The 16,752-nt window shown below is 40.5% G+C and overlaps 2 protein-coding genes across 2 annotated transcripts; both read right to left on the bottom strand.

The window, feature by feature from the left end:
- Nucleotides 1-2,515: 2,515 nt before the first annotated feature.
- On the bottom strand, nt 2,516-7,887 carry pef1 (penta-EF-hand domain containing 1). Its single transcript, XM_023430998.2, has 5 exons — nt 7,788-7,887; nt 6,253-6,499; nt 4,611-4,766; nt 3,840-3,983; nt 2,516-3,668 (listed from the first exon to the last, which is right to left on the bottom strand). Exons 1-5 carry the CDS (start codon nt 7,806-7,808, stop codon nt 3,439-3,441), a joined length of 798 nt encoding a protein of 265 aa, XP_023286766.1. The 5' UTR covers nt 7,809-7,887; the 3' UTR covers nt 2,516-3,438.
- Nucleotides 7,888-8,405: 518 nt separating this feature from the next.
- Nucleotides 8,406-13,788, bottom strand: gjb9b (gap junction protein beta 9b). Its single transcript, XM_023431012.2, has 3 exons — nt 13,682-13,788; nt 10,103-10,600; nt 8,406-9,585 (listed from the first exon to the last, which is right to left on the bottom strand). Exons 2-3 carry the CDS (start codon nt 10,490-10,492, stop codon nt 9,160-9,162), a joined length of 816 nt encoding a protein of 271 aa, XP_023286780.1. The 5' UTR covers nt 10,493-10,600; nt 13,682-13,788; the 3' UTR covers nt 8,406-9,159.
- Between the last annotated feature and the right edge of the window lie 2,964 nt (nt 13,789-16,752).

Below are 16,752 nucleotides of genomic sequence, written 5' to 3'. Positions count from 1 at the left end.
TCATCCTCATTGGTTGGTGAGCTTCGCTCTGTTGTAGCCAAGAAGGTTTCATCTGCGTTTGCCTCAGTGTTTCAGCGCCGCCTAGTGATACAAGTGCTACACTACTCTGAGAGTAGGAATGCCAAAATAATCATCACATTTTTCTTAACACAAAGGGAATCAACATAACTACTATTATTGCTGGTACTGATAGTGGCTGGTACCAATAAATTGTATGACACTTAGTAATAATTAGCCTATTTTATAAACAATAAAAAACATATGTATGTTTAATCGAAGGTAATTAAAATGTGGACTCAATGCCACAGAGAATGAAACTATTCAGATTACATATGAAGTTAATATAACAGAATTGCAACATTTATAAAGTAATTAATTGTTCGAGTGGCTTTTGACACCTGAAACAAAACAACTTTTTGCCACAGGAAAAACAATCTAATTTTATTTTAAAATGTCTTATTAAGCTGTTGAAGTATCAAATACTTTATAATCAAACAACCTGAAAAGCATGTGTTTTATGACTATATTTGTGTTAAAGGGAGCTGAGTTCTTGCATAACACACATTGCACTGGGAGTCATAAAAATACCATCTCTTTCTGTGTTCAAACACTCGATGGCATTCTTGTGCAGAATCCTCCTCTCGAGAAATTCTCATGAGAGGCTGACAGATCTGTCACCAGTATTGTGTCATATGTTGACAAGGAGTGAGCTACCCCTCTTGGATCACAACCCCCTCAACTGCCAAGATAGGTTTCTCTTAGTTTTTTAAAAGCACAGTTTGGCATATATATATAGACAGAGACACTTTCATAGGCTTGGTATACTGTTGAAAGACAAAAACCGTTTCACAAGGGCTTTGCTTTTGTTTACATTAACTGCCTTTGAGGGATGCAGAGAAACTGTGTCCATTTCAGTCACCCAGCGGGAAACCATAAACAGCAGAGTTGCGTGTAGTGGAAAAAAAAATATTCTACTGTATTTTCTGGGAAGTGAATCACTAAGTTTTCTTCGGAAAACTCTGTATGATTGATGACGCTCAAAGTTTTCCATAAAACTATACCAATGCTGGGCACAAGGCTGATCTATAGTGGCTGGAATGCAGCCTGTCATGGAGCAATGACCACTTCTGACTTATTGGTCATTTGTGAAGACACAGGAAGTGAAAAAAAGGGTCCTATTTCCAAATTTTTATGTTATTATTACTTCCAGTGACTGCTGTGATGGTTGATTAACAGGATTCTATGTGGGTGATTACGTTTCATGCTTCAAAATGATTCCTCCCTCTGTGCTGTCCATCTTGTAGTTGCCAGAACTGGCATTTGATCAGTCCTGTCAGATAAAGTGAAATGTGCTCATTCCCCGCGGGAAAACAACATTACTAGTGCCAGTTCTACTTAACCACCAACCTTAGCAATGCCAGGATTATCTCATCAGCTTCTGTTTATTAGTACATGAGATTTAGAGCTGCACTAGCCAAGATTTTTATGTAAAAATACAACCGGCTTATCAGTCCAAATAACAAACTGGGGCTGACAGAGTGGAGTGTCACGTCCTCCCTAACTGAAGCCCTGTAGACCTGTTCTGTTTGCCCAAGTTAATTACAGATGTCAGGCATGGTCAGTGGTGGGAAATTTCCTCATTACACAGGAAATGACAATCAGGATTTAGGTTAAATCACTGCTGAATCACGTAAGCCAGAGGAAGTCTGCTGCACGGTTCTCTATGGGCTGAAACCTTCAAGCATGGTGCACTTCTGGCCACACTTGGAAGTCCCCAAACTCAATCTTTTGAAAGCAGTGCAGACACTTTACCACCTCCATGTTCAGGTGACATGTCAACAGAGGAGGGTGGATGGCAAGGAGAATATGACTCAAAGCGTGCTTAAGGACCTGGGACAGCTAAATTTAGTTTCAGATTAAGATGGAGGGAGAGGAGAAAGGACGAGATGGATGTGAGATACGACCAAAAAGGATGCACCAGAGGATTTGATAGATTGCCTGTGATTTGGAAAGAGACGAGGAGAAGCAGGAGGACTCTTGACACAGACTGTGATCAAGCAGAGTAACAGATGGTGAGGAAAGGAAGCGCCAGATGTGGAGGGGGAAAACCGGCTCTTTTGTGCAGCCAATCTGTCCTACAAAGGGAGAAACGAGTAACCAATTTTTTTTTTTCTTTTTAAAGGTCAAAGGTCATGAGTGTGGTCTAGAGTTCAAAATAAAATAAAATAACAATTCAGAAATTATTTTTCTCAGTTTAAGCACTTACAGTTACTGAACAGAAGAAACCTCAAACCAAGCTCTCAGAAATGTCACACACCTTATCTGTCGCATTGACAGTAAAGTATTAGCCTACTGGTGTTACTATGGTATGGCTCCTTTTACACAATATGAACCCGTTAGATACAGATTAAACACCACATGCAGTATATAGCTTCATATATCCAAACTCTTGTAGGGAACTGTGTTTTTTCGTTAGTGTGAATGGTTGTCAATTGAGGAAATGATACAATCACAATGTGATACAAAAGCATTTATTTATTTCTGGCATTAAGAACCGTTTTGGCATATTCAGCAATCAGAATATAACGTATACCTCAGTGGTGTGTATTTTCTGTTACAATGCTGGCCCCAGAGTCACTGAGGAGAAAGTGGTAAACATCATGGAGAACCTGCTTTGTTCATTGCGTTGGGTCTTTTATGTTTTGGTCACAGATATATATATATTTTTTAATCTATGGATGATACTAGCTTACAGGAGAGCAATTTGGCAAAAAAAAACATTTTCTTTCTAAAACACTCCAAATGACTTAGTTACAGGGCTTTAAAAGCAGCACTCCACTAAATGTGAGGTTAGTATAACTCAGGTATTAGAAAACATGCATTTTTTTAATGCACATTGCAACAAAAGCAATATTCAATACAATGTGCAACCAGAGTGGAAATACCCCTGATATATATATATGAATTTAAAAGGGTAATGTTTTAATGGCACAGTGCCATGTAAATGCTGCATGTGAGGAAATTCACAGATATATCATAGTCATTGTCATACAGACAAATGCATGTACTCTACTGTAGGAGCAGAGCAATTATCAATAGTGAATTTGTTTCATTCTTTCACTTATTTTCTTTTATCTCCTCTAGTCCAATGTTCAGTGCTGATGTTAGTAAACAAGAGACTTGCTAATTGTCACCAAGGCATCTATGGTAAGACTGCTCAGAAGAACTTGCAGTGTAACCTTAATGCAGTAAAGGTTTTAGTTGCCTTAACAAGAGCCTTATTTACAGCAAGAAGCCATGGAATAATGTGGACTGGCTGTACTGCATACATACCGACATGTGGGGGCACTTATGGGAGAAGCCTGAAAACTGAGCAGAAAATGACCTGAACATGGAATGATGCTGTGTATCCGCAGTACAGAGAGGACTGTCAGTGGCTCACATGAGCCTGGTGATGGCACCAGAGAGGAAATCCTCATAGTTGAGACGGACGTTGCCCGTCATGGACGTGTCCCTCTCCCTGAAGACCTGCGTCATGCTCTGGAGCTGGGTGCACACATGGATGAAGCGGTCCAGCTGGATGCCGGGTCGCCCGCCCCGGAAGGAGAAGCGCTGTACCAACGTCTCAGAGAACTGGGGACTGAGGTTGTAGCCCATCTGAGCGAGGGCTGAGGAGAGGAGGGGGATGGAGGAAAGAGAAACAAGACTGGAGTGAATTCTTGTTTCTCTGTTGAAAGATTTGGGTTTTCCTTTGGTCTTACTGTTGCGAGATTAAAACATAATCATACAGACACATCCCAATTAACTGTAGCATATTCAACATGCACAAACAGGGATACCTTGGTGTAGCTCTGTGCCACTGATAGACCCTGAGCGGTCTCTGTCATACTGCTGAAACAACGCTCTCCACCGCTGCATGAAGTCCCACAGTGCTGAGAAGCTAAACACGTCCATTCGACCCGACCGTGTCTTGTCAAACATGTCTAGAAGAAAATTAAAAAAAAACATAGTGTGTTCAGCCAAACATGAGTCGGACAGTTTCCCTCAGTTATTGTTGCACATTCTTTTGAAATAGAGCAAAACTGTGAGGTGCATTTTTCCGCATGTTTCCAGCAAGCCGGTCCTCCATCATCATGGATCTACTCCTTATGCTATCTAAAAGCAGCACACAGAAGTCACACATTTCTCATTATGGTAATGGTAGACATTAGTCACTGCCTTGCAAACGCAACTGGAGATACTCACACAAAAAACAGGCAACAACACAAACATGGCTCAGTCATTTTTTAGGCTGACTCCTGGTTGCCTGAATTTATCCTTTTAGAAACAGAAGAAATTTCTATTACGAATGGAAGATTGAGGAGGCTGCTGACATATAAAACCAGCCTGTTTTCTTTTCCTCAACACTCCCTTATCCATTTGTTTTTCCTCAATAACCTTCCCCTCCCCTTCACTGTAGCCATTGAGGTGTCTGAAACTATTTTACGCAATTAAACACTGTGCCATTCTGCCTCAAGAAAGACTGTCAAAACATTTATAACAAGTTCATCAGCAGAGAGCTACCTCACACTCCGCTGAGCATTTCATTTGGCTGCGGCTGGATGACTTACTGATCATCATGAGGCAGGTCTCGTCATTAAAAGCCGACCAGTTGGAGTTGACAAGTGCCTGCTTCAGCTCCTTGAGGTTGATGAAGCCGCTGTGGTCCGTGTCAACAGTGTGAAACCACTGGTACGCCTCTGGGTTAACACCAGGGGGAATGTTACCTACAGAGATGAAAAAAATCAGAGCAATGGGATGGTGAAGAGAGAGGAGAGATGGGTTCAGACTGACTTTGAAGACAGCCATCACTTGAAGATTGTTTTCTTTGCATGCTCTTGTTTCCAACACTGTTTACCTTTCCTTCTTCTTCTTTTCCTTCAATCTGTCTCAGCCAACCAGTTTGATTTATTCTCTTTATTGTTTTCCATCCTTATATTTTCTACCACTTATTATTATTTCACTGTAGCTCTCAGGCTTTGAGGAGTAAGGAGAATATATGAAAACAAGAAGTAGTAAAAGAAAGAAGGAGAAAAAAGAGAAAAAGACAGTGAAGATTCTTAGAAATGAAGCATCTGCCTCGTTCTGATGCAAAATAATTGTTTATTTACTGGGAGATGAAGAAACACACTTCCACCGTCTGACAGATGAAGCTGTGCTGACTCCGTCAAGCAGAAACTTGATCATAAAAAATAATACATCTGTGCTCGACTCAGTCTGGTAAACAGTATGGTATATAATGACTGTAACACACAATATACTCTATATATAATTGACATGCCATATATAAATATAATTCATACAACTAAGTACATTTTAAATGTGCCGGAGTTAACAAAAAGCAGTAGGTGTCTGCATTTTACTTGCTCGAAGAAACCGTGGATATGAGGAAAAACCATTATAATTTTAGAATAAGAATAAGAATACTAAACATAATATGCATAATAATGATGTTTAATAATGTACTGTCCTTCAAGTTAAGGATAATAGCTAATCTCCCCCCTAATACCTCCTAGCTAGTACCTCCCCAACAGTAGTTATACATGCTAGGTGTTTTCATCAGACACTGAATGTGAAAAAAGGTAGAGGCATGGTCAAAGATTGAGAAAAAAATCATCTTAGTGAGACGGAAATGTGTCCGGACAAGAGGCTGTTATCCGAATATGTGGAGAAAAAGAAAGGGAGAGTTGGAAAATATGGTGTTAGACAAGGGGCGGAGTGGAGGGAGGGCTGATTGTCAGAGAAATGAATGGGGAGAGAGGGACAGGTGACACTTCAGGCCAGACCCTGATGGATTTGGTCCCTGTGGGGAGTGATGGCAGTGTAGGCTATTAGGTTCTGACTTCGGCTTAGCTTCTACAGGAAACAGTGTAATCACACATACACACACGCACACAACACACTCTTTACCCATCTGTCTCTTACTCCGTTTAGCCCTCACTCAGTATTACTGGAGTCATCACTCCAGCCGTGTAATCCTGCTGAGGGGCACAAACTGAACCCTGTCTCTACATGACTGTCTGGGAACGTAAGTCATTTTCTATCCATCATCCCACCAGAGAGCAAGAGAGGACGAAAACGAGAGAGAAGCGATGAAGAAGGCGAATCAGAGCCTATCTGCAGTCTCCTCACGTTTAGAATATGCCTGTCCAACTCCCACAGGCGAAGGGAACCACAGATGCTTCCACAGCTTCAGTCTCAGCCTATAGTTACCTGCAGGGGCATGGTGTCCATAAGGTCCTCCATGAGGCTGTCCCCCGTAACCCCCATAAGGCCCACTGGGGGCAGCCCCTGGTCCATGCCCATATTGCCCTCCATGACATGGGGCTCCATAACCACCATAAGGACCTCTTGGTGGACCTGCAGCACCTCCGTATGGAGCTGAGGGGGCAGGCCTATAGACACCATGGCCTCCCCCATATGGCCCCCCTGGGGGTGGGTTGCCCCCTCCTGGATAGCCCTACAGTGAGAGACAATGGCAAAGTTCAGTGAGACTATATGATAAGTACAAAAAGTAAACAGGTTTAGCGTATGAGTATTACCACAGATATACAGAGTACTTTAACTATATGTATAGAAGTACCCAGTGGTTAAAAGTACATTCACTCAAGCTGTACCTTAGTTATGTTCTGAGGAACTTGCACTTTACTTGACTATTTCCAGTGCAACTTTGTACTCCACTAAGTACATTTCAGAGAGAAATACATATTGTTCTAGATTTATCTGACAGCTACAGTCAGCCTGCAGATTAAGATTTTACTTACAAAACATGTCATTAGATTACAAAATCCTGAAGCTATGTAGTATATGCAGAATCAGGGCTGAAACCATTAGTGGATTAATCCATTAAGAGAGAAATCCTCATAACTATTTTGATTATTGATGAACCATTCAGTTATTATTCAGGCAGATAGTGAAAAAAAATCAAACAATCCCAAGATCCAGCCTCTCGAATATGAGGATCCTTCTTTATCATATATCTTTGTCATAGTGTGAATACATTTGAGTTTTGGATATTTGGTTGGACTAAATAAGACATCTGAAGACGTAACTGTGATCTCTGGGAACTTGTAATAGGTATTTTTTCCCACATTTTGTGACATTTAATTGACAAATCAACCAACCTAAAAAAAATCATCAGCAGATAATTGATATCAATTCAAAGTAGTTACTCGCTACAGGCCTACAAAGTAAGCAACACATAACAATCTGGAGGGGGCCGTTCTAGGTTTTTCTACTTTTTAAGTTTAAATACACTGTGCTTACAAAACTTCTGCACTGTCCCTTAAACTGTAAGAAACTTTAAGTTGTGGTGGGATATGTTTACATGGAGGTATCGCTACTTTTACTAGGCTAGAGTATGTGAATATGTCGGTACATATCTGCCCCGTTTTAGCTAAAGAAACAGTTACACTGGCTTCCACATGAAATTAACCAAGGCTGGCGTCAAACTAAAACTAGGAATAATTAACATTGACACATTGTTGACCAAAGCAATTTTTATATACATACAGCTAAACTGTCTACTGTTAAGTGAAAGATAACAGATTACTTTACCTTTGCCAATCTTTTTACTTTACCAATCCCCTGCTAGCCAAAGTACACAAATGAAATGGCTAACGTTACTCGTGTTTCTATCGAATAAAGCATTAGCCTACGTTATATCAAGACGATAACACAGTTTTAAACTATACTAATAGGTTATTATAACTAACATAAACAAAACACAAAAAGCAGTATTTCTTTACCTGGCCGTAGTGGAAACTCATGACAGACTAACTCCACTTCCTTCAATAACGCAGCCCTGGAGGCGGACACAGCAACGTTCGGCCGGCTCAGGCTAACTACTGGTGCATTTCCGGGTCTGTCAAAACCGCACCCGCGTCCCCTGTTCCTGATTGGACGACGGAGTGGAAAAGTGATGACGACAGAGCAGATACGTTATGTCCATAACTCTGGTATATATCACCCCTAACGCTGTGCATATTTGCTGTCTGTCTTTGTTAATTATGTTGGGCTACTTCTTTTGTGCCTTACTTTGAATATGTAATGTAATTATTAATAAAAAATAAATTAAAAAAAACAAAAAAAACTCTGGTATATATCATCGAATAATTAGTGAGTTACTCACTTACTGTTTAATTCTGCAAAAATTATAGAGTCTAATGGGATAACATAATATTTTAATTATTTATTTTAATCTAATTGAGATCTATGAATACTATAGTATTCTTATGAGAAACCAATGCACAATGCACTGGTGTTGTATGGGATGTAATATATTATATATAAATATATATATTCACATATTTAACTATACATTGTTTCATCTCTTTTTCAAAAAGAACAAAAGGAACACACACATATATTTTAGTGAAATTACTTTATAGATCATAACAGCAAATACAAAATGGAGAACAAAATATATTATCTAGAATCTGACTTTTAAACAAACAAACAAACAAACAAATTAATAAGAATGTGGGGGTATAAAAAGATGTTTGGTGTCATATTTCAGTGGTATGAATTAGTGCATAGACGTGTCATACATTCATTGAGCGATTCTGATTTAATTGTGTGTGGACACAAAATGTCAACAAGGGCCAGAGTAACTTTTGAAGCATAATGAGGACAATTTCCGTCATACTCCATATTTGAGAACAAAAACTCTTCAACTGATTTCTGCAGTTTACTGTTTCACACCTGAAGTGCTCTGTGCTTTATTTTGTTTTATACGTTAGGGGGCAATGTGTATTTTCAGGGAAAGGGTCCACTCTGTAACTACATCACATGGGGTCTTTCAACATTTTAGACTTTTAGCAGTTTTATTTACAAAGTATCTGATACCTGATGCTACTGGATGATAGGAATACACAAAAACACAGACATGCACACATCCACGCACTCATACACACACATAAACTTTTAGCTTCTTCTGGTTAATTTGCATGCATCAGGTGTACATTCCTGCAGAAAGTCATTTAACATGATAATATTTACAAACCGCTGTCTCAGAAATCCCTGAATTGATGAATATCTCTTTGGCGGCGAGCTGCAGTTCACCACGTATTCTGGCACCTTGGGTTGTTAACTCAGTTTTTCAACATAGTTGCTGACATATTATTTTTTCTCAGCCACTTCCTCAGCCTTGATGTTAGCGAGGTTCTGGATGGATATTGTAGGATCCACTCTGATGGGTGAATTGGGCCTGAACCCTGACCTGGGCGCTGACAGCAGCGCCATCTCATGAGTCTCGGCGAACATCCTCCTGTCTGCTTGAACCTTCTTTCTAAGGAGTTTCTGGATGCGTTTGCAGATGAGGTAAACCATCTCACAGATACACATGAAGATGCAGACGGCAGAAGAAACCACCATGAAGAGGGTGAAGATCCTTTTCTCGGTGGGTCGGGATATGTAGCAGTCCACCGTGTTGGGGCACGGCGGCAGGTTGCACTTGGACAGTCGGGGCAAGTCATAACCTTCATAGACATGGTAGAGGATGTAGAGGAAGCCGGCATCGAAGCCTGCCTTGAAAATCAGACTCGTCTGTGAGAAGATGAATGAAGGTTAAAGTGGGAGACACATTTTTCAGCAAGTTTAAAATTAATGACAGAAAAGTACATCTGCCTGTCCATCCATCATACAATATCCAAGTGGTTTCTCAGTCACTACATGTTTGAATTTAGAAGAAATTATGCTTTTTTGACCTAATGCTCGATTTATAACAAAAAGAGAAAAGAAAATCAACCATTGCAAGATTTGAACTCATACAGCTACAGCCCAGTTTGGAGGGATGATAAAAACCTGTTACTGAACCTGCAAAAGAAACTGTCAAAGCTGTTTTTCTTGTGATGAGGACTAAACAAATAATATATAATTACACAGGTGTGTTCTCCACTCTCCTAGCCACTCATCCATGGCAATTATTTTTGACCTTTCTAAGAATGACTTACTTCAGTTTGGTCACGGCCAAAGCACTGCTGGATCTGTTTTTTGTTTTTTTTTCTCTACATGTGGCATCTCCAGCAAAGCCAGGAATGAACTTCCATTACTCTGTTCTTACCAGGTACGTCCACCACAGCCCTCCACGTTTCTTCCCAGGGTTGGCATAGAGATGGGAGCCTTTGTGTGAAGTGGTGTACTTCAAGTCCTTCTTCTCCCGGTACTTGACGTGACCGACCACCATCAGTGACGGACAGGTGACGAAGATGAGCTGCAGGGCCCACAGGCGGATGTGGGAGATGGGGAAGATGTGGTCGTAGCACACGTTTCTGCAGCCCGGCTGGGCCGTGTTGCAAACAAAGTCCTTGCTGTCATCGCCCCACACCCGCTGGGCTGCCACCACGAACACCATCACCCTGAAGACGAAGACCATGGAAAGCCAGACGCGACCGAACACGGTGGAGTATTTGTTGACCCCACTGATGAGGGCCTCCAATGCAGACCAGTTCATGACTGCTGCCGAAGAGGTGGAGGAGGGAACGAAGGAGGCTGAGGGAGATGGAAGAGCTCTTCAGTAGCGCAGGTGGAATTGGTGGGATGGTGAGCTGACCTTGAGCAGCTGAAAGAGAAAGAGTAGATTAGACAAAGGATAGCAGCAAGCACTTAAAAGCTAAAACCTTTCTATTCTTTAGATAACACTGCACAATTTTATTTTCGTATATTTCATTTTATTTTAAGGCAAGAATTGCACCTGGGTGTAAAGAAAGTACTCCAGTGATTTTGAACCACCACAGGTTTAAAGAAGATGGTCAAAATCAATGTAGCTGCTCAGATATCCTGACTTAACATCTCTAAAATTTGTCAAAGATGAACAAATCCTTAATTCTACATTTCCCATAATGAAACTAGATTGTGCGTATTGTCATACCCACCCTGTCTGGTAAATGCACACATCTTTCAGACTCTACGCTGCCAGTTTATAAAGCAAGCTTTCTGCTATAAATCTATAGTGTCCAAATCCAAGCTGACACAACCCAGATGACATCACTGTGACATCATCAGACCATTTTACAGACTTGACAAAGCGCCACTAAAGCCCCAGGAGACATTATACAGCAACTCCCACACAAAGAAATGTACTCCTCATGACAAATTAACTGAATTTGATGTGGAAAATAAGTGGCATGGCCTTTTAAAGGTTTATGTATTTGCAAAATAAGTTGTATTGACTGTAGATACTGAGTTACAGTATCATAGATGTACACAATTAAATACATTTTACATGCAAAACTATTATTTTCCATATCTATATCAGTGAGACTATAAATATTGTGCTATTCCTCCACCCTAAGAAGCGGAATAAACAACCAACAACAATTTTAAAATGGTGATCACCTCTGAGGAAACAACAAGCGAGAAACTGTTCTCAAACAAACATATTCCCTGTCATACCTGATTTGCATTTGCACAGAGCCACCGTTTCAATACTGACTGGTTGAACATCAATGAGTAAGTCATCACCGGAGCCGCCCTTTGCTGAAAGGACAAACTAATACTCTCAATAGTCAGCTGTTTGAACAGTGTGGCTGATCAGGCAGCCACAGTCATCTCTGTAATCCCAAATGCCTTTCGCAGTCTTCAAAGGACTGCTAAGGGACAGCATTTCACTTGTGAAGGGAATTTAAGTTAAAATATTACCATGTGGATTTAATGGTCTGATCGTGTGCAGACTTTAAAGATGGAGCTGTGATGTTGTTATTTTTAATGAAGTGGCGGTTGCATGTGGGCACGTGCATGTATGTGCATCACAGAATTACTGAGGTCTAAAATCAAATAGATACTCATGGGTTTAGACTGGGATGGGAGGTTTGGAGCAACAGGTGTAACTGTTTAGGGAGGTGTGCAAACATCCTCTTTCTAATGCAAGTGTAGTCACAAGGAGGGTGTGCTGTGCTACAAAAGGGTTAAGATTTCTCAAGGATTTCTTTTCAACAACAAAGACGAAAAAATGCCTCTCCTCTACATTTACATCTCATTCTGATGAATGCTCACGGCCTGACAGCGAACAAGTTGGATAACAGCCTCGCTGTCCACTGTTCCGTTTCAATTCCGCCTCGTCTAATCCCAAGTATTTGAATTCGGAAACACTTTCCTTCAGCATTTCGGCATCACTGTAGACATATTGAGCTGTCAAATCAGTTGCTATTTTCTCTCTCATCCAGCATTCCTGACTATTAAATTACACAGCATGAAAAAACTTGACTCAATCAAAGCCTTCAGAATCACAACACAGGCTACTGAAAGCCACTGACACTTTCAATCACGGCTGATTTTACCTACACTTTATCTCTGCGTCTGAGTGGATACAACAACTGGTGATATTAACCTTAAAATTTGCCTCACCCTGCGCCTTTAAGACTGTTCCTCAGTTTTAATTTGAGGAGAGGCTGTAATTCTTCATGTAATACCAAAGATAAATTTGCAAAATCACACCAACGTATGCACAATAACTGTATCTGCTTTTATGCAAACATATAGAGCGATAGATTTCTGTTTCACACAAAATAGATGGAAAAGAAACCCTCAATGACAACAGCATATCTTGTCTCAGGGAGATGGCGAAGCCGGACCACAATTTGTTGTCGTATTTTGCTCTAGATTGCAGAGTTGCCTTCCCTGCCACCAGCAGCCGACCTCGTCTATCTCTTTTGCGGCGTGTTTGTCTTTCTCTTTGTTGTGACAGACGAGACGTATCATGCTTTCTCAAGTGAGAAACTGCTGGTTATGTGAGGCATTTGATTCCAATATATCTACTCGGTGCGACGCAAATACTGCTCTAGTGCATGCTCCTGGCTTTATTAAGAGTCGTACACAGTGTGGGGGAAGTCAACAACCATAAACATTCCCAGCATCTTGCAAACAGGTGAGGTTGTTAGGCGGGGGATGTCCAAACATGCCAACATAACTCTTAGACTCTTATCACTTTATACCTGTATAAATTCTCTTGATGCTCTGTGCAGATCTCCACTATGTCTACTGCTTTATCTAGCACCTTGTATATGTAACCACCTCATCTGACACAGTGATAGATCTTTGACTGTGACTCGTTCTACAGGCTGAGCTAGTTGCAAATACTTTTCTATCCGCAGACACTGCACTGTCTGTATGAGTCAATGCTCCTCGCTAACAAGGTGGGGTTGAAGTTCTCTTGCGTGTGGCTTTTTTTGTCTCTCTCTCTCTCTCTCTCTCTCTCTCTCTCTCTCTATCTATCTCTCTCTCTCCTTCCTCCCAGCTCTGCTTTTCTTTCTTTTTCTGTCATTCGCACATCCTGGCTTTGTACATTCAACATTTCTTCCATTTTTCAAGGTAACACACATCTGCCAGAGGTGTAAAGCACAAGCAATCCATGTGTGGTTTTATTCGCACCGCTTCAAGTTATCCATCTTTATAAATCTCATTCCTTTGTATGCACCAGGGCTGAGCTCTTCCCTTGACATACAAGATCTTGCCTTGCTGTGTGATAGAAAAGGAACATAATGAACAATGTTCTTGCCCTTTTACTGTCCCATTTTTTTTTATTACACTATCTTCTGTCCTATTGGTTTCTTTTAGTTTTCATCTCAAATTAAACTGAAATTCAGAAATTCATTTATAGTGCTATTTTATTTCTAACAATTCTGATAAACATAAAACGCCTTACCTGTGACACAAGGAAGAGGTATAAATGAGATGTTTCCTGACTGGCAGGTGAGTGTGTCCCGGCAGGACCTGTGACTTGTGGTCTCACCTGTGACAACTGACTCTGAGGTGTGAACATACGCAAAGACCTCAGGAATGAAGGAGGGTGGAACTTCACATACAGTCACGCAACACACCCTCATCACCTGGACTTGTTTTGCATGTGCAAATCTGCCTCAGGGCACTTTAAGGGAAGAGGATAGGTGAGAGAAACAGAGATAATATCAGACAAAAGGAACAGCATTGACAATTGGACATGGGATTGGGCAACGATAATGACAGTTAAACCAAAACCATTTAGAAGAACAGTTAAACAACAGGCAGGAGGACGAAACTGATGTCCATCAGTAAAGTCTAGTCTGTGAGTCAGTGCGAGCACCGCTGGTTTCAGGAATTTAACCTTTAGATCCCGCTCAGTGTCTGCTTCATCAACTTATATTTACTTTCCAACTTCTGCAGGGCACTGAGAAAGAAGAACAAAGAAAACCGGGGATTTCAGGTGTCAGTTGTTAGCCTGAAAGTATGATAAATATCTAAATAGTTTTGAATCAAAAGTGAAAGACAACACTGGGGAAATTCCAGTATTGAAATTGTGTGTTTACTGATGTCACTAAGCACATATCAAACAAAAACACACCCCAAGATCCCCAATGGCATTATATTCAAATTCCAAAGACCGTCAGTCCTGTATCACATTTCCTTTCTCAGCACTTACACACACAACACAATCAAAATTAACATTCACATCACAGCCAATCCCTGTAGGAAAGAGTATAATAGCTGTGTCTTCATGGCAAACACATTCCACAGGAGGGAGGGATTTCTCTAAATAGCTCCAGACCTCTTGGTTTGTTTTTTATTATTTGTTTGTGTGTTTGTTGGATTCTTTTTTCGGAGTGTTTATTTCAAAACCGGGTGAAAATTGTCACATAACAGCGATTCGGCTATTTACACCTGTTCGAAATGCCCCATGGATCCCTAAGCAACTTTTTTTTTGTGCCGTTACACAGTATGGCGCAAATTTTTGCATTGCACCATTTAATATGGGCCATATGCCAAGTGATGTTCTAAACACCTGCTGCCGCCTGCTTGTTAGACGCTATGGCAGAAAGACCTCAGGAAGTCAGGTGACAAAGTACATGTAGGAAGGAGTTGTGCTGGGTCAAGCATATGACTTTTCCCCAGGACACTGGGATTTGATTTCCATGTGTATCCTACTTATAATGTTTAAAAAAAAAAAAAATGCTATTCAGTTTTCAGTTCCAATTTGGTAAACATTAGGCACCAAAACTACTCAGTTAGGTTTAGCAAAAGATCATGTTTTGGGTTAAAATTGACCCTTTCACAATGTTAACCATGCGTTAGAAAGCCTCTCCGCCGTGTGTAAATAGCCACATTGGCTATTCCATCCGGGGTGCAAATAGCATCGTCGCCTACATAGACCTGGGTACAAATAAAATCTACCTTTTTTGTCTTTAGTGTCCAATTGATGCACTGAAACACCTGCTCCCTAGTTGTGATGTGTGTGGAAGTGAATAGGCGAACAAAGGCATGCATGAACACATTAGGAAAACGTACTTTAAGGCATTAAGGTTTTACTGGGAAGATGAAAGCAAACACAGAACACTGTTAAAATTGTTAGGTTTTTACAGTGTTGTTGCTATGTCAACCAGAGAGAGAAAAGAAAAGAACATAAGTCCTAAGGGTAATTACTAGGTTAATTAAGGGTGTGTCAATAACTTTACTTACTCACAAGTCACATTGCAGGTTTTCGCATTTGCTTCCTGTTTGCACACAAATACACCAGTCAGTCCATTCAAAAACGATAGCTCAGAATAGTTCAATCTGCACAAGGATGATTTCTGCAATAAATACTACTGTACTATCTTGTATTGAGAGGAAGCAGACAGTGAGAAGATCAGACAGAGAGAGAGAGAGAGAGAGAGAGATGAATACATTTCGACAAAGAATATGTTATGCCCTCCATCGGCCTCTAGAGAATGCTGATGCTCCATCGTTCTATTACAGTTTTTTTTTTCTGACAAGCAGAGGGGGGAGGAGAGCAAGAGAGATGGGAGAAATGTTAAGTAGACAGAAAAACAGAGGATCCTATCTCTCCTATTAAAAATACGCAGCCAAATCATTTGTGAGAAAGAAAAGACAGAAAGAGGCAGCATCCAAGAGAGGCCACAGAGCTGGGTGTCAGCAGTGGTTTTATCGTGGAGAAACAAGCTATTCCAGATTATTTAATTGTACCGACCAACAGATTGAATATTTAAAGCAGCAGCAGCCTTTAGGTGAAACTAAAGAAATGATTGTTGCATATCACAGTGAAAGCTCTATGATGACTTGTGGGTCTTCATTAGGAATCTCTTCACTTGGCCATCGACTTCAGCACAATGAGCACTTTGGAAGGAACATTACATGTGAACATGTTTGTTTATTCATAGCTGTTTTTTTACAGTGAGTTTTTTTTTTTTAGTTTTTTTTAATTCTGACCCTGTGATTTTTATTGTTCCATCTCCATCTAATCCAGCTAGTATTTTCGCATGCATTTTTTTTATCATCACAGTGCAGGTGGTCTTCACCAGGAAATGATGTTGATTGGCTTTTCTGGCACAGGTAAAATGGAGTGTGACCATTTGCCACAAAGAATTCAACAACTTTCACAGTAAAAATTAATGTTATTCTCTACTCATATGTCTTTTATATTATATGTTTTACCAGTTGGCGTAGAGACTGCATTTGGACTCCTCACACACCACACCAAAATACAACATGATCAGCTCACTGACTACCCTGTTCAGGTGGAAAACCATTAAATTACTCAACATAAAAAGTAAGGTTCCAAATGACAACCAGTCCTGCATCGTAGTGTATAAACTTGTAAAGACCCAACATGTCCAATAAATAATAACAGGATGACTTGGTGGCTGATCGAGTCTGTCAAAGCTGTGCAAAGACATTTAGAAATCACAAATAGCTACAGAAGGCTCCAACACACAGGTATGTGATATACCATTGAAAAAGCTG

The sequence above is a fragment of the Seriola lalandi genome, unplaced genomic scaffold (assembly GCF_002814215.2).
Source record: "Seriola lalandi dorsalis isolate HSWRI2012SDOR001 ecotype SW California unplaced genomic scaffold, Sedor1 jcf7180002054916, whole genome shotgun sequence".
Lineage (NCBI taxonomy): Eukaryota > Metazoa > Chordata > Actinopteri > Carangiformes > Carangidae > Seriola > Seriola lalandi.
The sequence above is the reverse complement of the archived record's forward strand: the minus strand, read 5'-3'. Positions and strand labels throughout refer to the sequence as shown.

What these genes read in the sequence shown, in the direction of transcription:
- pef1 (XM_023430998.2), bottom strand. Translation starts at nt 7,808, where the DNA reads ATGAGTTTCCACTACGGCCAG. An exon ending in TGAGTTTCCACTACGGCCAG is followed by an intron (nt 6,500 to 7,787) that starts GTAAAGAAATAC and finishes CTCTCACTGTAG; the next exon opens with GGCTATCCAGGAGGGGGCAA. An exon ending in TGGACACCATGCCCCTGCAG is followed by an intron (nt 4,767 to 6,252) that starts GTAACTATAGGC and finishes TCATCTCTGTAG; the next exon opens with GTAACATTCCCCCTGGTGTT.
- gjb9b (XM_023431012.2), bottom strand. Translation starts at nt 10,492, where the DNA reads ATGAACTGGTCTGCATTGGAGGCCCTCATCAGTGGGGTCAACAAATAC. An exon ending in GGCTGTGGTGGACGTACCTG is followed by an intron (nt 9,586 to 10,102) that starts GTAAGAACAGAG and finishes ATCTTCTCACAG; the next exon opens with ACGAGTCTGATTTTCAAGGC.